General features: G+C 50.5%; 4 protein-coding genes across 4 annotated transcripts; 3 read left to right on the top strand and 1 right to left on the bottom strand.

Annotated features, from left to right (window-relative positions):
* On the top strand, positions 1 to 1,001 carry ND-ASHI (NADH:ubiquinone oxidoreductase subunit ASHI). The gene is made up of 4 exons (XM_003741054.2): positions 1 to 68; positions 294 to 525; positions 643 to 772; positions 850 to 1,001. Exons 2-4 carry the CDS (start codon positions 329 to 331, stop codon positions 913 to 915), a joined length of 393 nt encoding a protein of 130 aa, XP_003741102.1. The 5' UTR covers positions 1 to 68; positions 294 to 328; the 3' UTR covers positions 916 to 1,001.
* Positions 1,002 to 1,374: 373 nt separating this feature from the next.
* Rpn6 (regulatory particle non-ATPase 6) lies at positions 1,375 to 4,384 on the bottom strand. The gene is made up of 6 exons (XM_003741053.2): positions 4,366 to 4,384; positions 3,870 to 4,025; positions 3,227 to 3,334; positions 2,864 to 3,095; positions 2,114 to 2,744; positions 1,375 to 1,979 (listed from the first exon to the last, which is right to left on the bottom strand). Exons 1-6 carry the CDS (start codon positions 4,382 to 4,384, stop codon positions 1,767 to 1,769), a joined length of 1,359 nt encoding a protein of 452 aa, XP_003741101.2. The 3' UTR covers positions 1,375 to 1,766.
* On the top strand, positions 4,277 to 7,999 carry LOC100897917 (putative RNA-binding protein Luc7-like 1). The gene is given in 8 exon segments (XM_018638661.2): positions 4,277 to 4,504; positions 4,951 to 5,045; positions 5,210 to 5,308; positions 6,631 to 6,804; positions 6,919 to 7,062; positions 7,164 to 7,239; positions 7,242 to 7,422; positions 7,529 to 7,999. Coding segments are annotated over 8 exon segments (924 nt in total). The 5' UTR covers positions 4,277 to 4,443; the 3' UTR covers positions 7,623 to 7,999.
* Positions 8,000 to 10,580: 2,581 nt separating this feature from the next.
* On the top strand, positions 10,581 to 14,836 carry LOC100899783 (progestin and adipoQ receptor family member 3). Its single transcript, XM_003741145.2, has 7 exons — positions 10,581 to 10,888; positions 12,630 to 12,705; positions 12,782 to 12,996; positions 13,097 to 13,381; positions 13,957 to 14,130; positions 14,228 to 14,416; positions 14,498 to 14,836. Exons 2-7 carry the CDS (start codon positions 12,637 to 12,639, stop codon positions 14,625 to 14,627), a joined length of 1,062 nt encoding a protein of 353 aa, XP_003741193.1. The 5' UTR covers positions 10,581 to 10,888; positions 12,630 to 12,636; the 3' UTR covers positions 14,628 to 14,836.
* Positions 14,837 to 15,876: the final 1,040 nt, after the last annotated feature.

The following is a 15,876-nucleotide window of genomic DNA, read 5'->3' as shown; positions in this document are numbered from 1 at the left end:
GGTATTGTCGGCGAGGTCGAAGACCTTCTACGTCGACGAATTCAAACCTGGACCCTATCCCGAAACCGGTGGGTTGCGTTAGGCACTGAATAAATGAACATGTTTGTCTCACGTTGAAGAGCTCGTCTAGAGTTCGTCACCGTCATCTACCTTCCGACGGGGATACTACCGCTCCGAGTCCAGGATGATAGAAACTGGGAGCAGAGCGGGTCTACGAAGCGAATACCCGAACAGCCATCTGGGACCTCGAATGTGGTGTCCGGAGGTGGAGATCAAATCCCTGTTTTTTCCAGAGGCGGAACGTCGCGCTGCCGCCAAGAAGTATAACATGGTCTACGAGGATTATGAGCCATATGACAAGGATAAAATCACCGCCGATGGCGAGCTCCCGTTCGGTGACTATCCGAAACTGGAAAAATATGGTGAATGGAGTCGAGATCCTCAAGCGGATTACGACGTGAAAACTTTCAAAAGGAATTACGGGGAGCCCATGCACATTTTCTACGACCTGTACATGTCTCCGAGGTATTGATTCTTCCGTTGTTCCATCTGAATGGCTTCTCGTCATAGTATAGGCGCGAGTAGGTGCGATAGCATGGACAGTATCCAACAGAGGAATCATTTTTCCGATGATGATTACAGATACGACATCAGCTACAAGCCGCAGACACCATACTGGCTCCAGGGAGTGATACTCTTCGGGACGTTCTTCTCATTCGTTGGGGGGTTCGCCCTGTGCGAATATTACGATATTCGATTCACAGTCGCAAAGGTATGGACTACTTGTTGATCTGCTCTGAATTCAGCTCAACTGATTCCGTTTTCTCTAGCCTCAAATTTGCTCCTCAGGTTCCTTCGGAGAAACAGTTCCCTTACCAGGGGAAGGTTCACTACACATTCGAGCCAGCCGAGTAGAGAAATACCGTGCTAGATGTCGTGATAGATCGCCTCAGTTGATCATGTCCCTCAATAAATGAAATCTGCCATGTTGGACAGCCTTATTCTCGCTTGAGTTTTCCTCATCGACAGCACCTCTGCAGGCAGCGCGCAAGGGATGGGCTCATTGGATATCGGATCCCTCACACGGGATGAAGGGCGATGCTCCGGAGGGAACCGAACGGTGACTTCTGTGATCGTAGCTCCCGGGATCTAGAAGGGAGGTTGCGCCGGCAGGATAGTCGAGCTCAATGTGATGAAGGCTTCCTCTAGCGTTCCCGAGCTGCGCTCCCCCCCCCCCTGTCCATGCCGAAATATTGAATTCTCCCTTAGGAACTCGGTTCCATCGGCTCTCGAAACGGCTACGCCTGCTAGGCCCTCGGTACAGCCTCAAGCGCTTCGAGCGCGTTGCGGAAGAGAGTAAAAACGACAAACGGCTCTCATAATGTTTTTTATGCAATTTCCTGTCTCCGAAAAGCTCCCCCTTTTCCCCCATATGAAGTCATTGTCACCACCTCCATCGAATCACGTTTGACCCAGAGCATCTCGAACAGGGATGAGAACATCGACTTTTCCTCGAACTTAGCTTGGATGGACTAGAAGAGTCCTCGCGAGGGAACCGTTCACTCTACCCGCATCCGATGAGTGAATGAGTGTGAAGCAGAAACTTATATATGTATCGCTCATTTACTGCTTGAACAAGTTCTCAAAAGGACCGATCGAGTTATCGAATCATGGTGGCGGTGAACGCGGGGCCGATTCAACATGTCTGAAGCGAGATTCTACGCTGGTTGCACATGACATATTGGAGGTGGTTGCCTATACGGACATTAGGACAGTTTCTTCGCTTTTTGATACAGAGCATCGACGACTTTGCCCATCGCATGGATGACTTCTATAGCGCTTCCATAGGTCTTGTCGATACTCTGGTCTTCGAATATAATCAGGACTCCCGTACCCTGGTCCAGGATACCGCTGAACTTTTTGTCCAGAATCATTTGGGACAGCTTGAGTTCCACTTTCTCCCGTGGCAAGTTGATGACCTGTGGATATGAGAAGGGATAGCATTCAGTTTCCTGACATTCCAGTATTCGGGAAGCTAGCTTCCTGGAAGAAGATATCGATCGGTCGCCGTTACAGGATAAAGTTCCTCGGTCCGGATCGGACGTCGACTGACCTGAGCGATGTGTTCCACCTGAACTCTCGAGTACGGCTCGATGATGCGACATAGGTTCTGTTCGAGCATCTGGTCGTAGAGGGTTTCGAGATGAGCAGCAATGATAGGATCATCGACGAGTTCTTTTTTGTACTGCGAAAGAGCTTTTTGGAAGTCGGCGAGAGATCGTGATTGTGATGCATCCGCGACAGCTTTCATCGCCTCAATTTCTGTCCCGGCGTAGCGGAGGGCCAGCTTCCCGATTATGATAGCCTGTACGTCCTCCGGTAGACTCAGCATGATTTTCGATAGTAACATGTACTTCAAGGCCGTAACTGTCTTCGGGCTCGAAACAGAATCGTAGCACTCGAAGGCTTCATAAAAATAAGAGAACGCTGTCTTGAAGTCTCGTTCGTCGGCAGCGTGCAATATGCCCGACTGCAAATCCAACTGAGCTTGCAGTTTCGGCGGGCAGTAAATCGCATTTGCGGTCGTCCGCGCAGACGTCAACGCTGCGCGAGCTTTCGGTAAATTACTCAGAGCATGGTAAACCTTCGACTCGAGTAGTTGGACTTCAACTAACAGATCTTTATCATCCATTTTCTTGAGTTCTTTCAACAGTTCACCGATCAGCTGAAGCGCTTCGATGTACCTGGAACGCGATTGAAATGGTCATTGGCACCTTCACCAACGGATCGCCTTCAATATTATATCTTAACCTATCCTTCAATAACCCATCCGTGGAAGCCTCATTTTGTCGAAGTCACTTACTTCTTGGTGTCGTAGTACAAAGCGATCAGTCGAGTCTGGAGGCTCTGTCGCAGGAAAGTACGTTTCTCTTTCTGCGCCCACTCGATGCATTCTCGACACAGCTCAACCTCCAATCCAGTGCAGGCTTCCATGTCCAGGAAGAGGTCGACGAGAGCTCGAACCAATTTGGCAGCCTTCGCTTTGCTCACGCGCTTCAGAAACGGCCGTGTGTTTTTTATCAATTCGCCGAGCTCTGGAGGAATCGGAACGATGGTCGAGATTCAATTTCGATGCATAGTTAGGAAATCACTGTGTCGGCTTGTGAAAATCCGAGCCTCGACGTGGCGGAAATGCGACCTCCCGATTCCGCACCGATGTACTCACCTTCTGCCTTGCCTTCCTTCGCGAGTCTCTGTCCCAGCTCCAGAATGGACTGCACCTTGTCTTGGACAGTGTCCTCATCCTCGGTTCCATTGGGAAGTTCAGCGATACCTTCAACCGAGACAAATTCAAATATAATTCTGTTCTCAAACCATCGAGACGGATCGCTTGATTCGAAGTTCAATGCATGAGAGTGTTCCGTCTTCGGAGCCGCACGACATGCGGACTCGAGACTTCCGGCCAGCCCCGCCTCGGGCGTCGGAACGGAATTGAGCCGGAGGATCGGACAGGAATACAGAACCATCTCGTCGAACCGAGACAGTCAGAGACAGCTGCGGACCCCCAAGCTCTACGCGGATATGCCTGTTATCAGATGTCAAACTCTCTGAACGTTCGGGGAACGAGGGGTCTGCGCACCACCGAGTTGTGACACCGAGCCTTCCAGCAATACTTGATACTTTCCCGATTCGCTCCGAGGCCCGCTGTCGCCAGTCGTGATCAATTCAGAACTATTGAATGCTCATGATGACTGGCAAAAACCGGCAGTATACGAAGACAACACGACCGGAGCTAGGATTCCGAGCGGCCAGTCAGAGCTCGCGTCGAGTGACCCCTCGTCGGAAACCTCTGGTGAGCGGCAACTTACCCAAGCTTTTCTTGAGTGGAAAGTCCGGCTTCTTCTCATGTTGCCGCAACATTTGATGACGATCATTAGGCACTGCAATGGCCGCCATCTTGCTTTCGAAGAGAATCGACAAGGACTGGCTGCTGAATGTTTGTGTGCTGCTTTGCTGCTGCTGCCCTTCCCCTCAACTTGATTCCGATATTCCGATACGACTGGCGACGCTCTACGGATAGAGATTTCTCGTCGAATCTATCCATCGAGGCGGTTCGTCTAGCATTGAATCCCGGATTCGGAAGACATTCATCGGTCGAAGAAGATGAGCGAGCTTGAATCGACGGAATATTTGAAAAAACTTCGTGCATTCGAATCAATGGCGGTCATGACGTCATGAACTTCTGGCTCTCGCCACCATCCTCGGTCTGTTCTCTACATAGCGACGGTGTTGGTTCTGTGGTATGGTGGTGTTTGCGACGAGTGACGATCTAAGCATTGGAGAACGAGCAGTGCCCCAACTGACGAGAAGCTGAGGCACACATTTCTCGAGAGCAAGTTCAAGACAAGAGTTCTTCTTTGGGAACCTCAGACAAGTCGTGAGATGTCGGCCCAAGAGCAGATGCGAGCAATGCTCGACGAGCTCATGGGCACAGCTAGAGACGGTGAGTTAACTTTTCAAATCACACATAACCAGCTCATATGGTCTCTGTCGCATCAGTATATGCACCGGGGAATCATGGATCAAGGATGAAGACGGAACGAATCGATGCGCGACTCAGAACAGACTCGGAGCCTCGGCTATTGATTCGGCATCGATGGAAGGCGATGCGACATGTAGTACCGCCAACAGATGTGGAGGCCTTGAGAGCTTGCTATTCAGAGAGTTTGCACAGCATCCGGTCGTCCGAAATGGGCGCTCCTACGCCTATTCCGATGCTCGACGGGACAGCCGAACGTAGTCTGAGTGTGACGTGCGGCATCGAGAGTCTGATGTCGGAGTCTTCTGGATCCATACTGCATTAATGTTCAAATGGATAAGGTGTCGGACATCCTCCCCGGAGAATGTGATCCAACGAGACATTGACCATTTCCTCCTTCTGTCACACAGGAGATCCAGACAAGGCGAAAACGCATTTCTCCGACCGGAAAGTCTGCAAGAGTTTCCTCCTGAAGTGCTGCCCTCACGACATTTTGGCTGCAACGGTAATTTCTATATTTCCTCATTTTTAAAAATTATCCAAACTAGACAAAGTGTAGCAGATATTGACCTCCGTCGGGGCACGCAACGGTTTTCTTCTCGGATGATATAATCCTTGACCGAAAATTAGCAGAATCTCTTTATGGAATCGATATTGCCCGATTTACAGCGCATGGATATCGGACAGTGCGCCGGAATTCATGATCTCGCGCTCCGAGCAGACTACGAGATCGCTTCCAAGGAGAGGGACTACTACTACGATGTCGACGTAAGTTTGTGTTCGGGCTCCGAGCCTCATGATGAGCGAGCGACCACTGAGTCTTGGTCCTCTTCTTCCAAGGAGAGGAGGATTCTAGCCTTTCCCTACCTCTGTCGACTTTAGGTCTCGCAGTGCCTCCCGCAAGTCGTGGCAGAGGCCGTAGGATGAACGGATACACAATGTAGGAGACACAGTGTGCGGCGGTCGTAAGTCCCTTTCTTTGACTTGAACTGAATTCGTTGAACGAAGCGAAGTCAACAAGATGTTGTACGAAATTCTCAAGAGATCGATCGCTTTCGCTCGTTCCGATCTCAGGGCTCCACCTGAAAATAACGAACAGTATGCATGTTGTCGATGGGGCTGAATTCAAGAACAGATCCTTCAACATACATCTTGACGGTGCAGTTCAACTCACCGAAAGCTTGTTGTCAGCCACCGACGAATAACCGCCGGTAAGTCGAAGCGGTTTCTTCATCGGGATTCCTTCCGACGTTCTGAGAAATGTTCTAAGAACAAATTCTAGTAGGGACTGTCCTCTCCCTGTCAACCTGCGGCGGAATGTAAGTTAATTCGTTGTTCCGACAGAGAAGAAAGTCGAACGAACGAAGAAAACCAAAATTGCCACACACAAGCACAAATCAGAACTGCTTAGATCGGGTGCATTGAATCCTCTCCCGAAACACGAGCGCTACGAAATCGTCCATATACTTGTTCGTTCGCGTGTCAGTTTGTACGTGTTTTCCCGACTGCCGTCGGTAAGTTCGTTCGTCCGGCTGTCCATGTCGGTCAGTCAGTCTGTCGGTCGGTCAATAGGCCGTGGGCCTTTCCGCCGATGCTTTTTGCCGGGAACAGGCAGACTTAGATTCCTATAAGAGAATCCTCGGGTTTCGAGTGATCGACGTCGTTCGAGGTTCATCCGTCCTGAATGAGATTCAGAATCTTTGCAAACGAGCTCCTGCGGCGGTGAGTACGGAGTATTTCGTTTGTGGATCCAACGCCCGGCTTTCGATTCGAGGATCTAAGCGAATTTGTCGAGGCTTGATCCGTTCCAACATATGAGCCACTTGAGTCACGTCCCTCGCGTGATCGTTTCCAAAGCCGCAAATCGCTGCCGGGACGAGCTCCCGGGTCCCGCCTTCGGTGAATATTCCACTAGTCGAGCGCGTCATCGTATACTTCAGGAGCTGATCCGCAGACTCATAGATGTCTCGAATATTCCTTACCGATTTAGGTCCGCCGTCGATTTGTGAAGTTTAGATTTAGCCGTGATCGCGGGATCCCCACGGTCTCCACACTTGACTGGTTCTAACGCCTTCCTTTATCCTCAACAGGCTCTGGAGCAACTCGAGCAGTTCGTCAGAGAATGCGATAGACGGACAGAACATTCGAAGAAGAAACTGCTGGAAACTCAAGAAGAATTGAGTGCTGAGGCCACCATGAAACTGAACAGAATCAACGAGCTGGCTGAAGAGATAGGCAAAAAATTGGCTGACGCTGAGGCCAAGGTAAGGATCCACACAGCGTATATCTCCGCTGGACGGTGGCCCGGACGTATCTTTATCGTAACCCCCCGACCTCCGCTATCCACTATCCGCTAATTCTGCTGTTTCTGTGCGTAGGGTGCCGAAGGTCTGATCGATGAGAGCATGGCCATAATGGAAGAGGTCGAGAAAGCAAAGAAAAGGAAGCTCGAAGCCGAATTGCACTACAGGAATTCGATGCCGGCAAGCAGCTACCAACAGCAGAAGCTCCGAGTTTGCGAGGTCGTAGAAGAGCGTCCCGTAGTTTCTTAACCTAATTTCCTCGAGCCTCATCCGTAGATGCCGCATGCGAGCACCCGAGTCTAACGGTCGGACCCTTTCAGGTGTGCGCAGCCTATCTCGGCATCTACGACAATGACCGTCGACTGGCGGATCACTTCGGGGGCAAACTCCACCTCGGTTCATAGAAATTCGTGAGAAACTCGACGAGCTCCGTAAAGCCGTTGACGATCATCGAAAACTAGGAAAAGCAAATCGAGAGAGACAAGAACGCAAAGAGGAGGACTCTCGCAGGGACAGCCGGGACAACCGAGATCGTGCGAGGGACAATCATCGCGATCGAGACCGACATCGTCGTAAGAGGTGAGACGCTTTACACTTAGCGCGTGATGAAAAGGCTCCGAGAGAACAGATGCCGAAGCGCACGAAGACGTTGTCCTCCAAGCCATCTCATCCCATTCACTTCCAGATCGCGCAGCAGATCCCGATCCAGAGACCGTGAGTACCGGAATCGAAGGAACAAGAGAGACCGTTCTAGAGACCGACACCATCACAGGAGGTAGAAACTCATCTCCAGATGGATCTGTTCATGAGTCATTGTCCTATGAAATCGATCTGATCGCCTCTTGATTAATTCGATCGCTACTGTTGTGAAAGCGTATTATTTTCCCGGAACTTATTTTTGTGACCAGTCTCCAAAACCTGGCGAATCCACCATGAAGCTACTAAACTATTTCCTGTGACGGTATCGCGAAAGACCGAGTCGTTTCCTGGCTCGATTCTTCAGTGTTTACTGTCAGCTTACCCTCCCATGAGCATTTTCATCATCAATATCATCGAACTTGGCCGATGCAAGCATAGACAAGCTTATAGCTCTGGTCATATAGTAAGAAAGCATAAAAATAAACAAAACCGAGGATGCAGAAAAATCAAGGAAACAGTCGCTTTTCAATTAGGTACTAAGGCTGATCTTCCTCATCGATCCGTGTCGGATTCTGGGATTTCCGCTTCGATTCCGTCGAGTCGTGCCCACCCGGATAAGCTGGGGAGTATCGAGGTGAGAGGAAAGGTTTCGACACATGGTCTTGCCTAAGCCGATATCGCCGGTTGTCCGCGTGGTGGTCGCTACTCCCGTCCGTCGCCTCCTTCTCAAGGTTCCTTGACCTCAACAGCGGAAACAGTGCGATGCTCTTGATTATTCACACATAAAGGACATTGACTGAAGAACATTCACCAGCAAAGGCGACCTCTGAGCTCCGCCATAAGATGCAATGAAATCCGTGGAAAAGCCGCCTGTCCTGAATGAGAAGTAATAAGAACGATAATTGCGCTCAGAAGTGCCACTCATGAATGAGTAGAACATGTGTGCCATCCGATCTCAGTGCGGAGGAAGGTTCGATTCGCAGAAGCTGTGTTCAAGCTTCTAAATTTTTCAAACAGTTTATTTCGTCCGAAACAAGATATTTGCAACTGCACATAAATAAGAACAATCAGTTCTCTTTCGATAGGGCTGAGATGCAGTCTATGTTCTCGCATTCTTCCGCGTGATAGAGTCCACGAGAGTCCACACATTCTGCACATGCAGTTTTCCTTTAAGTCATGGAATTCACTGGTCAAGCATTGTCTCCTATGTAACCCGTGAACGGCGAAGCGAAACGACAAGAAGTCGTCGAACACGCCGAGCCACCTGCAGAACAGCTGCGGATTTGCGGAAAGGGAAGTATCAAGGAAGATTGATTCACATTTCGCACCTAATGAGAGAGTCTCTTCGGGCTTCGTGGTCGCAGCGTCATTGCGGACGTTCGGAGAGCCTCTAATTGCGGATTACGTTCATTGAGAGCACAAAAACCAAGTCGCCCTTACGCATGCAGCAGACGGCGGAAGCGAAAATTCGGCCTTTATTAGAGATCGAAGGGAATCGTCAAAGCTCGAGAATTCCGATCCTAGGCCACCGTCGACACGATGGCATGAACAAAATTGCGATCCCGGAGGAAACCTTCGATTTAATAATACTCGGGCTGACAGGCGCCCATCTCGACCTCCTAGAATTTTGAAATTTAAACTTTCATGCTTAGCCCTCGCGCTGAATCAGGGACTGGAGTAGCGAGTGATTTTCTACGAGAGCTCTGATGTTCCGCCGCTGGTGAGCGGAGCCAGCTCAGCGCACGGCTTTGGACTCCACAACTATTAGTCGACCGGCGACTCGTCATCAATCATCGGACCGTATCGAGCCATTCTGACTGCGGCGACCCCGATCTCATGAGATGAGTACGGAACAAAAAATGATGTTCTCGTAGAGAACTTCAAGCATCGCTACATCTTTTCCGAGGGACCGTGCATCGATTCTGAGCCTATTCTCGATCGCCATCGGATCGATGAGGGGTGAGGGATCCGTGGAGCGGAATCGATTCTTCGGGGAGAACGCTTTCTGAACTCGAACTTCCTTCCCCAGCTCTTCTCGACTACACCGAAGCACACACATGTGCCTATATCTCGGAATCGCCTCGGCTGATCTAAACTTATCTCCGTGGTTTTCAATTGCACAGCCAAGCGGTGAATCCGACTGAGCGAAAATGAGCTCGCTCTCTCATTGTAATCCGACGAACAGGTAGGGACCGCCGTGAGCCGGAATATCCGAGTCTATTCCGAGGAAGGATGCATGATTATCAGGCTCCGGTGCGAAAAGGAGCCAAGGAAGCCAATGGTGCCGGAGGGATATAGGAAAAAGCTGCGAGCGTGCATAGCTTGCTCCGAAGGCAACGTCTCGCTCAGCCGAGTCCGCCACGCATCGGAATGAGAAGTACGGCTATCCGTAACCGATGGTTTGCAGTCATGCCTATTTGGATATGCTCGGTGATCGGTCTGAATTGACACTATGATGTTCTTGCTCGAACAGAAATCAGGCGCTTTCATATCGGCAACACAGACTCTTCCCCGCAGTCTTTGTATAGTCTAGCGAACCTGTGTGGACGGCCGCCGGTATGAGTCTATTCAGGGAGACGACACCGATCGCCACCGATCGCACTCACCGCAACTCAGAGAGACACGAGTGAATACTCGTGTCTCCTCGACTCCTTCAATGAGCTTGACTGTATGAACTCAAATCTCATTCGCACAAGTCACCTCGGAAAGAGCCCGAAATTCGCCAGCACCTTCAATGAGCCTCAGCGTGTAACCGATGATTCCCAGATGAGCGATGAATTCTGACGAATCCGTCAGGGAGGTCATCAGGTCAAGGGAGAGTCCAACTCGGAAGTCGGGAGGAGAATCAGGCTGCTGCGCTCGTTTCATGCAAGAGATCGACTCTATATCCTCACGTTCTGATATCAAAGGCAGACGATAGGTCGGACGCATTGACGAAGAAGCAATTAGCGCGCGCCGCGAACACGGTGATGTCACTGAATGAAGCGAAGAACTCTTGCCACACAGGAGAGGGTCCGGAAGGCTCGATCGAGACTCACGATTGCGTTTTGGCTCTGAAAGACAGACTCTCCGGTCTACAGCGAAAGAGTTTCCTCAATCTAGTGGATGGTTCGAGTATCGCGGCTAGGAAAAGTGTAGCGGATCACGAGGACATGACGCGGATAGTGTTCCCTTGTTCTTGACTCGGCTACCTTAGACACACTCACTATTTGGCGAGTCGTGGTCAGCTGTGGTATCTCTCGTCGGAAGACAATCGAAGCATAACGCTACGTACAGCGAAAGTGCTGCAATAATTGTTTCCCGGCGGACAACTCGATTCTTGAGCTCGGCAGATCGTTGGTGTGGAGAGCGCTTCGGACGGATACACTTCTGCGCACGGTTCGCCGCTGTTGACTTCCTCGATTCCGTGAGTATGCTGGAATAGTAATGTATCTGATTCCACGATCTCCCGGCTTGTTTTTAGCATTCGAGCTGGGTATGTGCCGCGGATGATCCTTTCTTCTCTAGATGAGCGATGGCCAGAATCAGCTTCCGCTCAAAGTCCACACCGAAATGAAACGAGTCATGAGCATTTAATCAAACGGGGTATCTGATGGACCGCATGCTGAACACGTGATAGTCCAGGCACCTCGTCAGGTACATATATGTGTCTCGAGTTATTCTTGCCGAGTCTTCTCATCCGCTGAGAGCTATTACAAATCGAGCTCTGCGCTCGCTGAATCCCGCGATGTAATTTGAGGGAGCGCACATCGACTAGGTCTTTCCGGAGTGATCAGCCGACCCACCGTCCTGATGGACTTTGATTTTTTGCAAAAAAAATTCTATCCCGAGAAGAATGTCGCATGCCAGGGGAACTCCATCACATTTCGCGCGATACGGTGTGCGGAAGACTGCCAGCACCGGGGACGGAATTCTTCCGGAAATTCTGTGACGCGCCGCTCGTGTGAGATCAAGGTCCCGATGAAGTCAAGAAAAAATGCTTCCGTTCCGTCGAGGATCGGAATCGTCGATCTTCCATCGCCCTGAGCTGTGACTGACTTAGGGTGCCGTAGACTCCACAAGTTTTCAAAGTAAGACAAGCTGATGTCCTGATGAGCTGATGCTCATTCCAATTTGGATCCCAATCGAGACGCCTTCCCTTCGCGGCGCGGCGAACAGATAGTTGCCCTGCCATGGCTCCCGACAGCTGTTCCTCGGAGTTCCGTCGACCATTAGGAGGATATTCGGCGCAACATTCGTATATTGTAGTAATATCAGAGACTTAACCTGCGGGGGCGATACCTATCGGAACGGAATCCATTATCGGTGCGCGGTCCATTCCTCTGCCTTCGGAGGCGCCCACGAGGGACTTCAGAGTACGAGACACCGGGTGTTCTGTGGAATGTTCAATCCGTTTCTGAGAGGAGGCAAGCCTCCGTGTCGAGACATCGGCCAAATCTTGTCCGAGTGAGCGAGATTCCTCGATCAGGATACATCCATAGAGCTGCGGAGACTCTAGTGCGAAACGTGCGTTCTCCCGTCCTGGTCTCCCCCTCCAAGGATTCGCCAGGACTTTCTCGCGACACGCTAGGATCAAGTTGAGCTGATATAGTCCTGGAGACATGCACAGATGATTCACGTCCGTGATCGTTCGGTATGACGTCGTCCCCCGTTCGAGTGATGCGAAGGATTGAATGCCCTCAGCTCGCCAGGGTTCTGTTCTCCTTTCATTGGAGGCGGTTGCCGAAGATGCGGCTCTTCGGCGTTCCCCCGTGCATGCCCGTTTCCACACGGTCTCCGGGAGTGCCGCACTCGAGGAGGGACCCGCTTAATCTCTACCTAGACTCCGCGACTATCCGCGAAAAATTCGAAGATCTGCCGATCTGTCTCACAGTCTCTAGAATGATCGAATTGAATCCGCATAACAGGCATGATATCGTCCCCCGATGCTGTCCGGATAAGAGTGACCTCTCCGTAATCTGGGATCGCATTCTGAGAAGGGATTCTGAGTTCGGAGTGAGAGGGGGTGGACCTTAATGTCGAGCTCTGTTGACCCCTGTAACTCGGGAAGATACGGCGGGAATTCCAGCGTAAGGCATATAAAACAACGGAAATTCGCTGTATTTTGAAGCTGTCGTCAGATCTGACGCTGAGGTTCTGGTTTTCAGGTGCGCAATGGAGTCCAACACTCAAACAATTCACCGAACTCGGAAGAAATCAGAAATCGCCGAGCCTCGGTCCCAAGTAAGGGTTCGCTGCCCGAGTATTTTCGAGTCACGTTTTTAGGGGTTGCTCTGAACCTTATCATCGGAATTTTCAGGAAGCTAGCGGAGAATGCAGCAACTTCCTCGCCGAATGTCAGATCGGGGTGAATGACATGAGATTGTTGAAAGATATGCTCAAGAACGACTTGAAGTATCTGAAGAACAGACTCCTAAGATCGCCCTCGGAATCCGATATCTGCGGAGTGGACGATCAGACGAAACCTCTCGTGTGTAGCATTGACGAAGCGCCGAGTTTCCAAACGAGCAACAAGTGGGTATCAATAGGAGATGCGGTCGGAGACATTTCTATCGAGGACGCAAATATCGAGGGACGACTTATTTTAATTGAGAATTTCCGTTCGGCCTCCCAGGTACATAACCAATGGTTACCGTACATCCAAGTCCAAGGAAAGGTGCATCAAAGGCATCCTGCAGTGGACGAACGAGACGGTCAACATATGGACACATCTGGGACCCTTGATCGTTCTGATATTTCGCTATAGCGAAGATGTTCTGCTCAATTACGATGCGGCAAAATTCGAGCCTTTCGACAGAAAGCTCAGCAGCTTCATGCTGTTGTGCTATTCCATGATGTTGGGCCTCTCTTCGGTCTACCACATTTTCAATTGCTGCTGTTGCAAGTGTTTTAGATACTGGTGAGTAGGGAAGACCACAAAAGTGATTCCGCAAACGACCTTCGAGCTAAGGCACGAGTAGACTAGTTCAGTGAGCGCCTATTCGGTGAAAGAAAGAAGAATGTTTCCGTTCGGAGCCTCGACTTTTTTCGCATCAAGATAGAGTTCGAGTCATCCGGAGCCAAATCGTGAAGAACGACCGGCTCGGAGCTGGATGGGACGATTTCGCGAGTCGTCCTCCACTCTACTGCTCTCGAGGTTGTCTTAATCAGCATTGCCTCGGATTACTTTTCGCTTGCCTTCACTCGCAACGCCATTTTCGTGCCATTATTCGCAAAGCAAACTCCGCAATAATTCCGCATGTCGACTCTCGAATCGAATTCAGTCCTCCATCTCTCCGAGAATGATGATTGAATGATCCGATCATATATAGGACTAAGGCACAGAGGCTCCGGAGCCGCGGCATAGAACAGAAAATCATCGCAACTGTCTCAAACTTCTGGGTTTACGCGAGGCGATATCAGCCATCGAGGTCGACCGACATCCCCCCATAGGCAAGATTGTATCCAACCGAGCTCTCTTAACGTTTCCAACAGGTACGGATGGGATTTCGTCGGAGTCAGTTTATCTATCTACGCTTACGGGACAGGATTCCTGTTCCTCCAGTTCCGAGGGTCTCCATTCTGGATAATTTTCTATGGCACCATCAAAACTATAATCGCTGGCGTGCCCATCGGCATGGTGTTCTCAACAAAATATTTCGACAAGAAGTGAGTCGGACGTTTATGGATTCCAATGGAATCAGAGACTCCACAACAACCGCTCATCGTCAATGGGAGCTAAATATTCGATCTTTCTTCCTGGCAGATACGACGACTCTCGATCTGTGTGGATTGGGGGCTTCGTTTTGTTCAACATAATCCCCACAGTCCACTCGATTCTATTGAGGGGTGGTTTGGAGGATCCGGTAGTGAAGGCGACTCTGCCACCTCATCTGGTAGTAATGTTCCTGCTGGTTGGAAGCTTCGTCATCTACGCTAACCAATTTCCGGAAAGGTTTGTGCAATTCGAAATTCCGTCGTTTGTAAGAGCCGCTCTGTTCCGGATCTGCTCAGTCTCACTGTCCATGAGTTTCAGATACGTCCCTGGGAGGGTCGATTACGTCGGGAACAGTCATCAGATATGGCACGTCGGCACCGCGACAGCAGTATTCTTCGCCCGTCATCTCTACTTCCAGTATATACTGGCCTTCAATGGGTTGACATAAGACGACATCCGGCAAATCATGCGCCTTAGATAAACTCCAAAGATTCACAGTCACTGAAGTTTCTCATGGGCTCTGGAAGGGTCAGAGGGCTACAGTCTACATAGATAGAAATGATAGAAGACGAGTGAGCTGCCCGGTCCGGAAGACCACCGTGGGCCATCGGGCGCCCAACAGCTCAATGTTCGGAGGAAGAGATTATTAAAGATGTTGTCTTTCTGTTTCACGGGGGCACTGAATACAGCGTTGCGAAAAATCTCAAGTTGACCCGCCGCGCCGTCCGAAAGTTAAGCAATCCTTCATCTCAAGTTCCAGGAGAGTCTCCGACAATCTATTTATTTTCTCATTTTCATTGTTGGTCAGAACCCGGATGTGATTGACGGTCCCCAGCATTTAACGAGATCCGCGGGTCTGGCTGAGAAGATCATTTGCACAGATCGATCGTTGATCGTTTCTATGCGAAGATTTCCTTCCACAGAACCAGGACTCGAAAGGTGCTCTGGGAGTCTCACCGAAGGTCTTGTTCAGTTAGTTTTATTGTATAGAGGGACGAGTCCCATAATGTCGATCGTTTCGGCGAGAGTCCACGCTGGGTGAGGCACCAGCGATCGAATATGCTCCGGAGCCGGTAGGCGTCGATCGACAGGGGTACCGCACGGTTCGAGGTTGAATACAAGAGCGGCATTAACGCACTCCAGGCGCCACCCTTCGGGCTTCACGCGAAAAGTCTAACGCCCCCGGCACTTCTGGGAATTCCGAGGAACCGACGCGACGTTCCGACTTCCGTTCTCACTGGAATCAGACAACGGTTTATTTCATCTAAAACAAGAGATTTGCACTCAAATATGTACATAAATAAGAACCATCAGCTTTCTAAGATAAATCCGCCTACCTGAAACGTGCCCTCGGCCTTCACGCGACGAAAAAGAACAGATTCGTCTATTTACTAACCGACACTCAGCTTTTTGTGGAGGACCCACGAGACCGCTACAAGCTCGGGAATTCATCAGCTTCCGAAGAGATCCGGGGGAGGAAGACGGCCGAAGTGGACCCTCTGTTCTATGAGACGGAGGCCATGAGGAGCGAAAACTGGAAGGGAGCATGCAGGAAGACAAGGCACATGACAACCTGCTTCGCCGTTCACGGGCTCCATGGAAGACTATGCGTGACCAGTGAATTCCATGACCCAAACGAAAACTGCGTGTGCAGAATGTGTGGACTTTCATGCGGACTTTGTCATGCGAAAGACGGC

The sequence above is a fragment of the Galendromus occidentalis genome, unplaced genomic scaffold (assembly GCF_000255335.2).
Source record: "Galendromus occidentalis unplaced genomic scaffold, Mocc_1.1 scf7180000077121, whole genome shotgun sequence".
NCBI lineage: Eukaryota > Metazoa > Arthropoda > Arachnida > Mesostigmata > Phytoseiidae > Galendromus > Galendromus occidentalis.
Note: the sequence above shows the minus strand (reverse complement) of the source record. Positions and strands in the feature narration are given on the sequence as shown.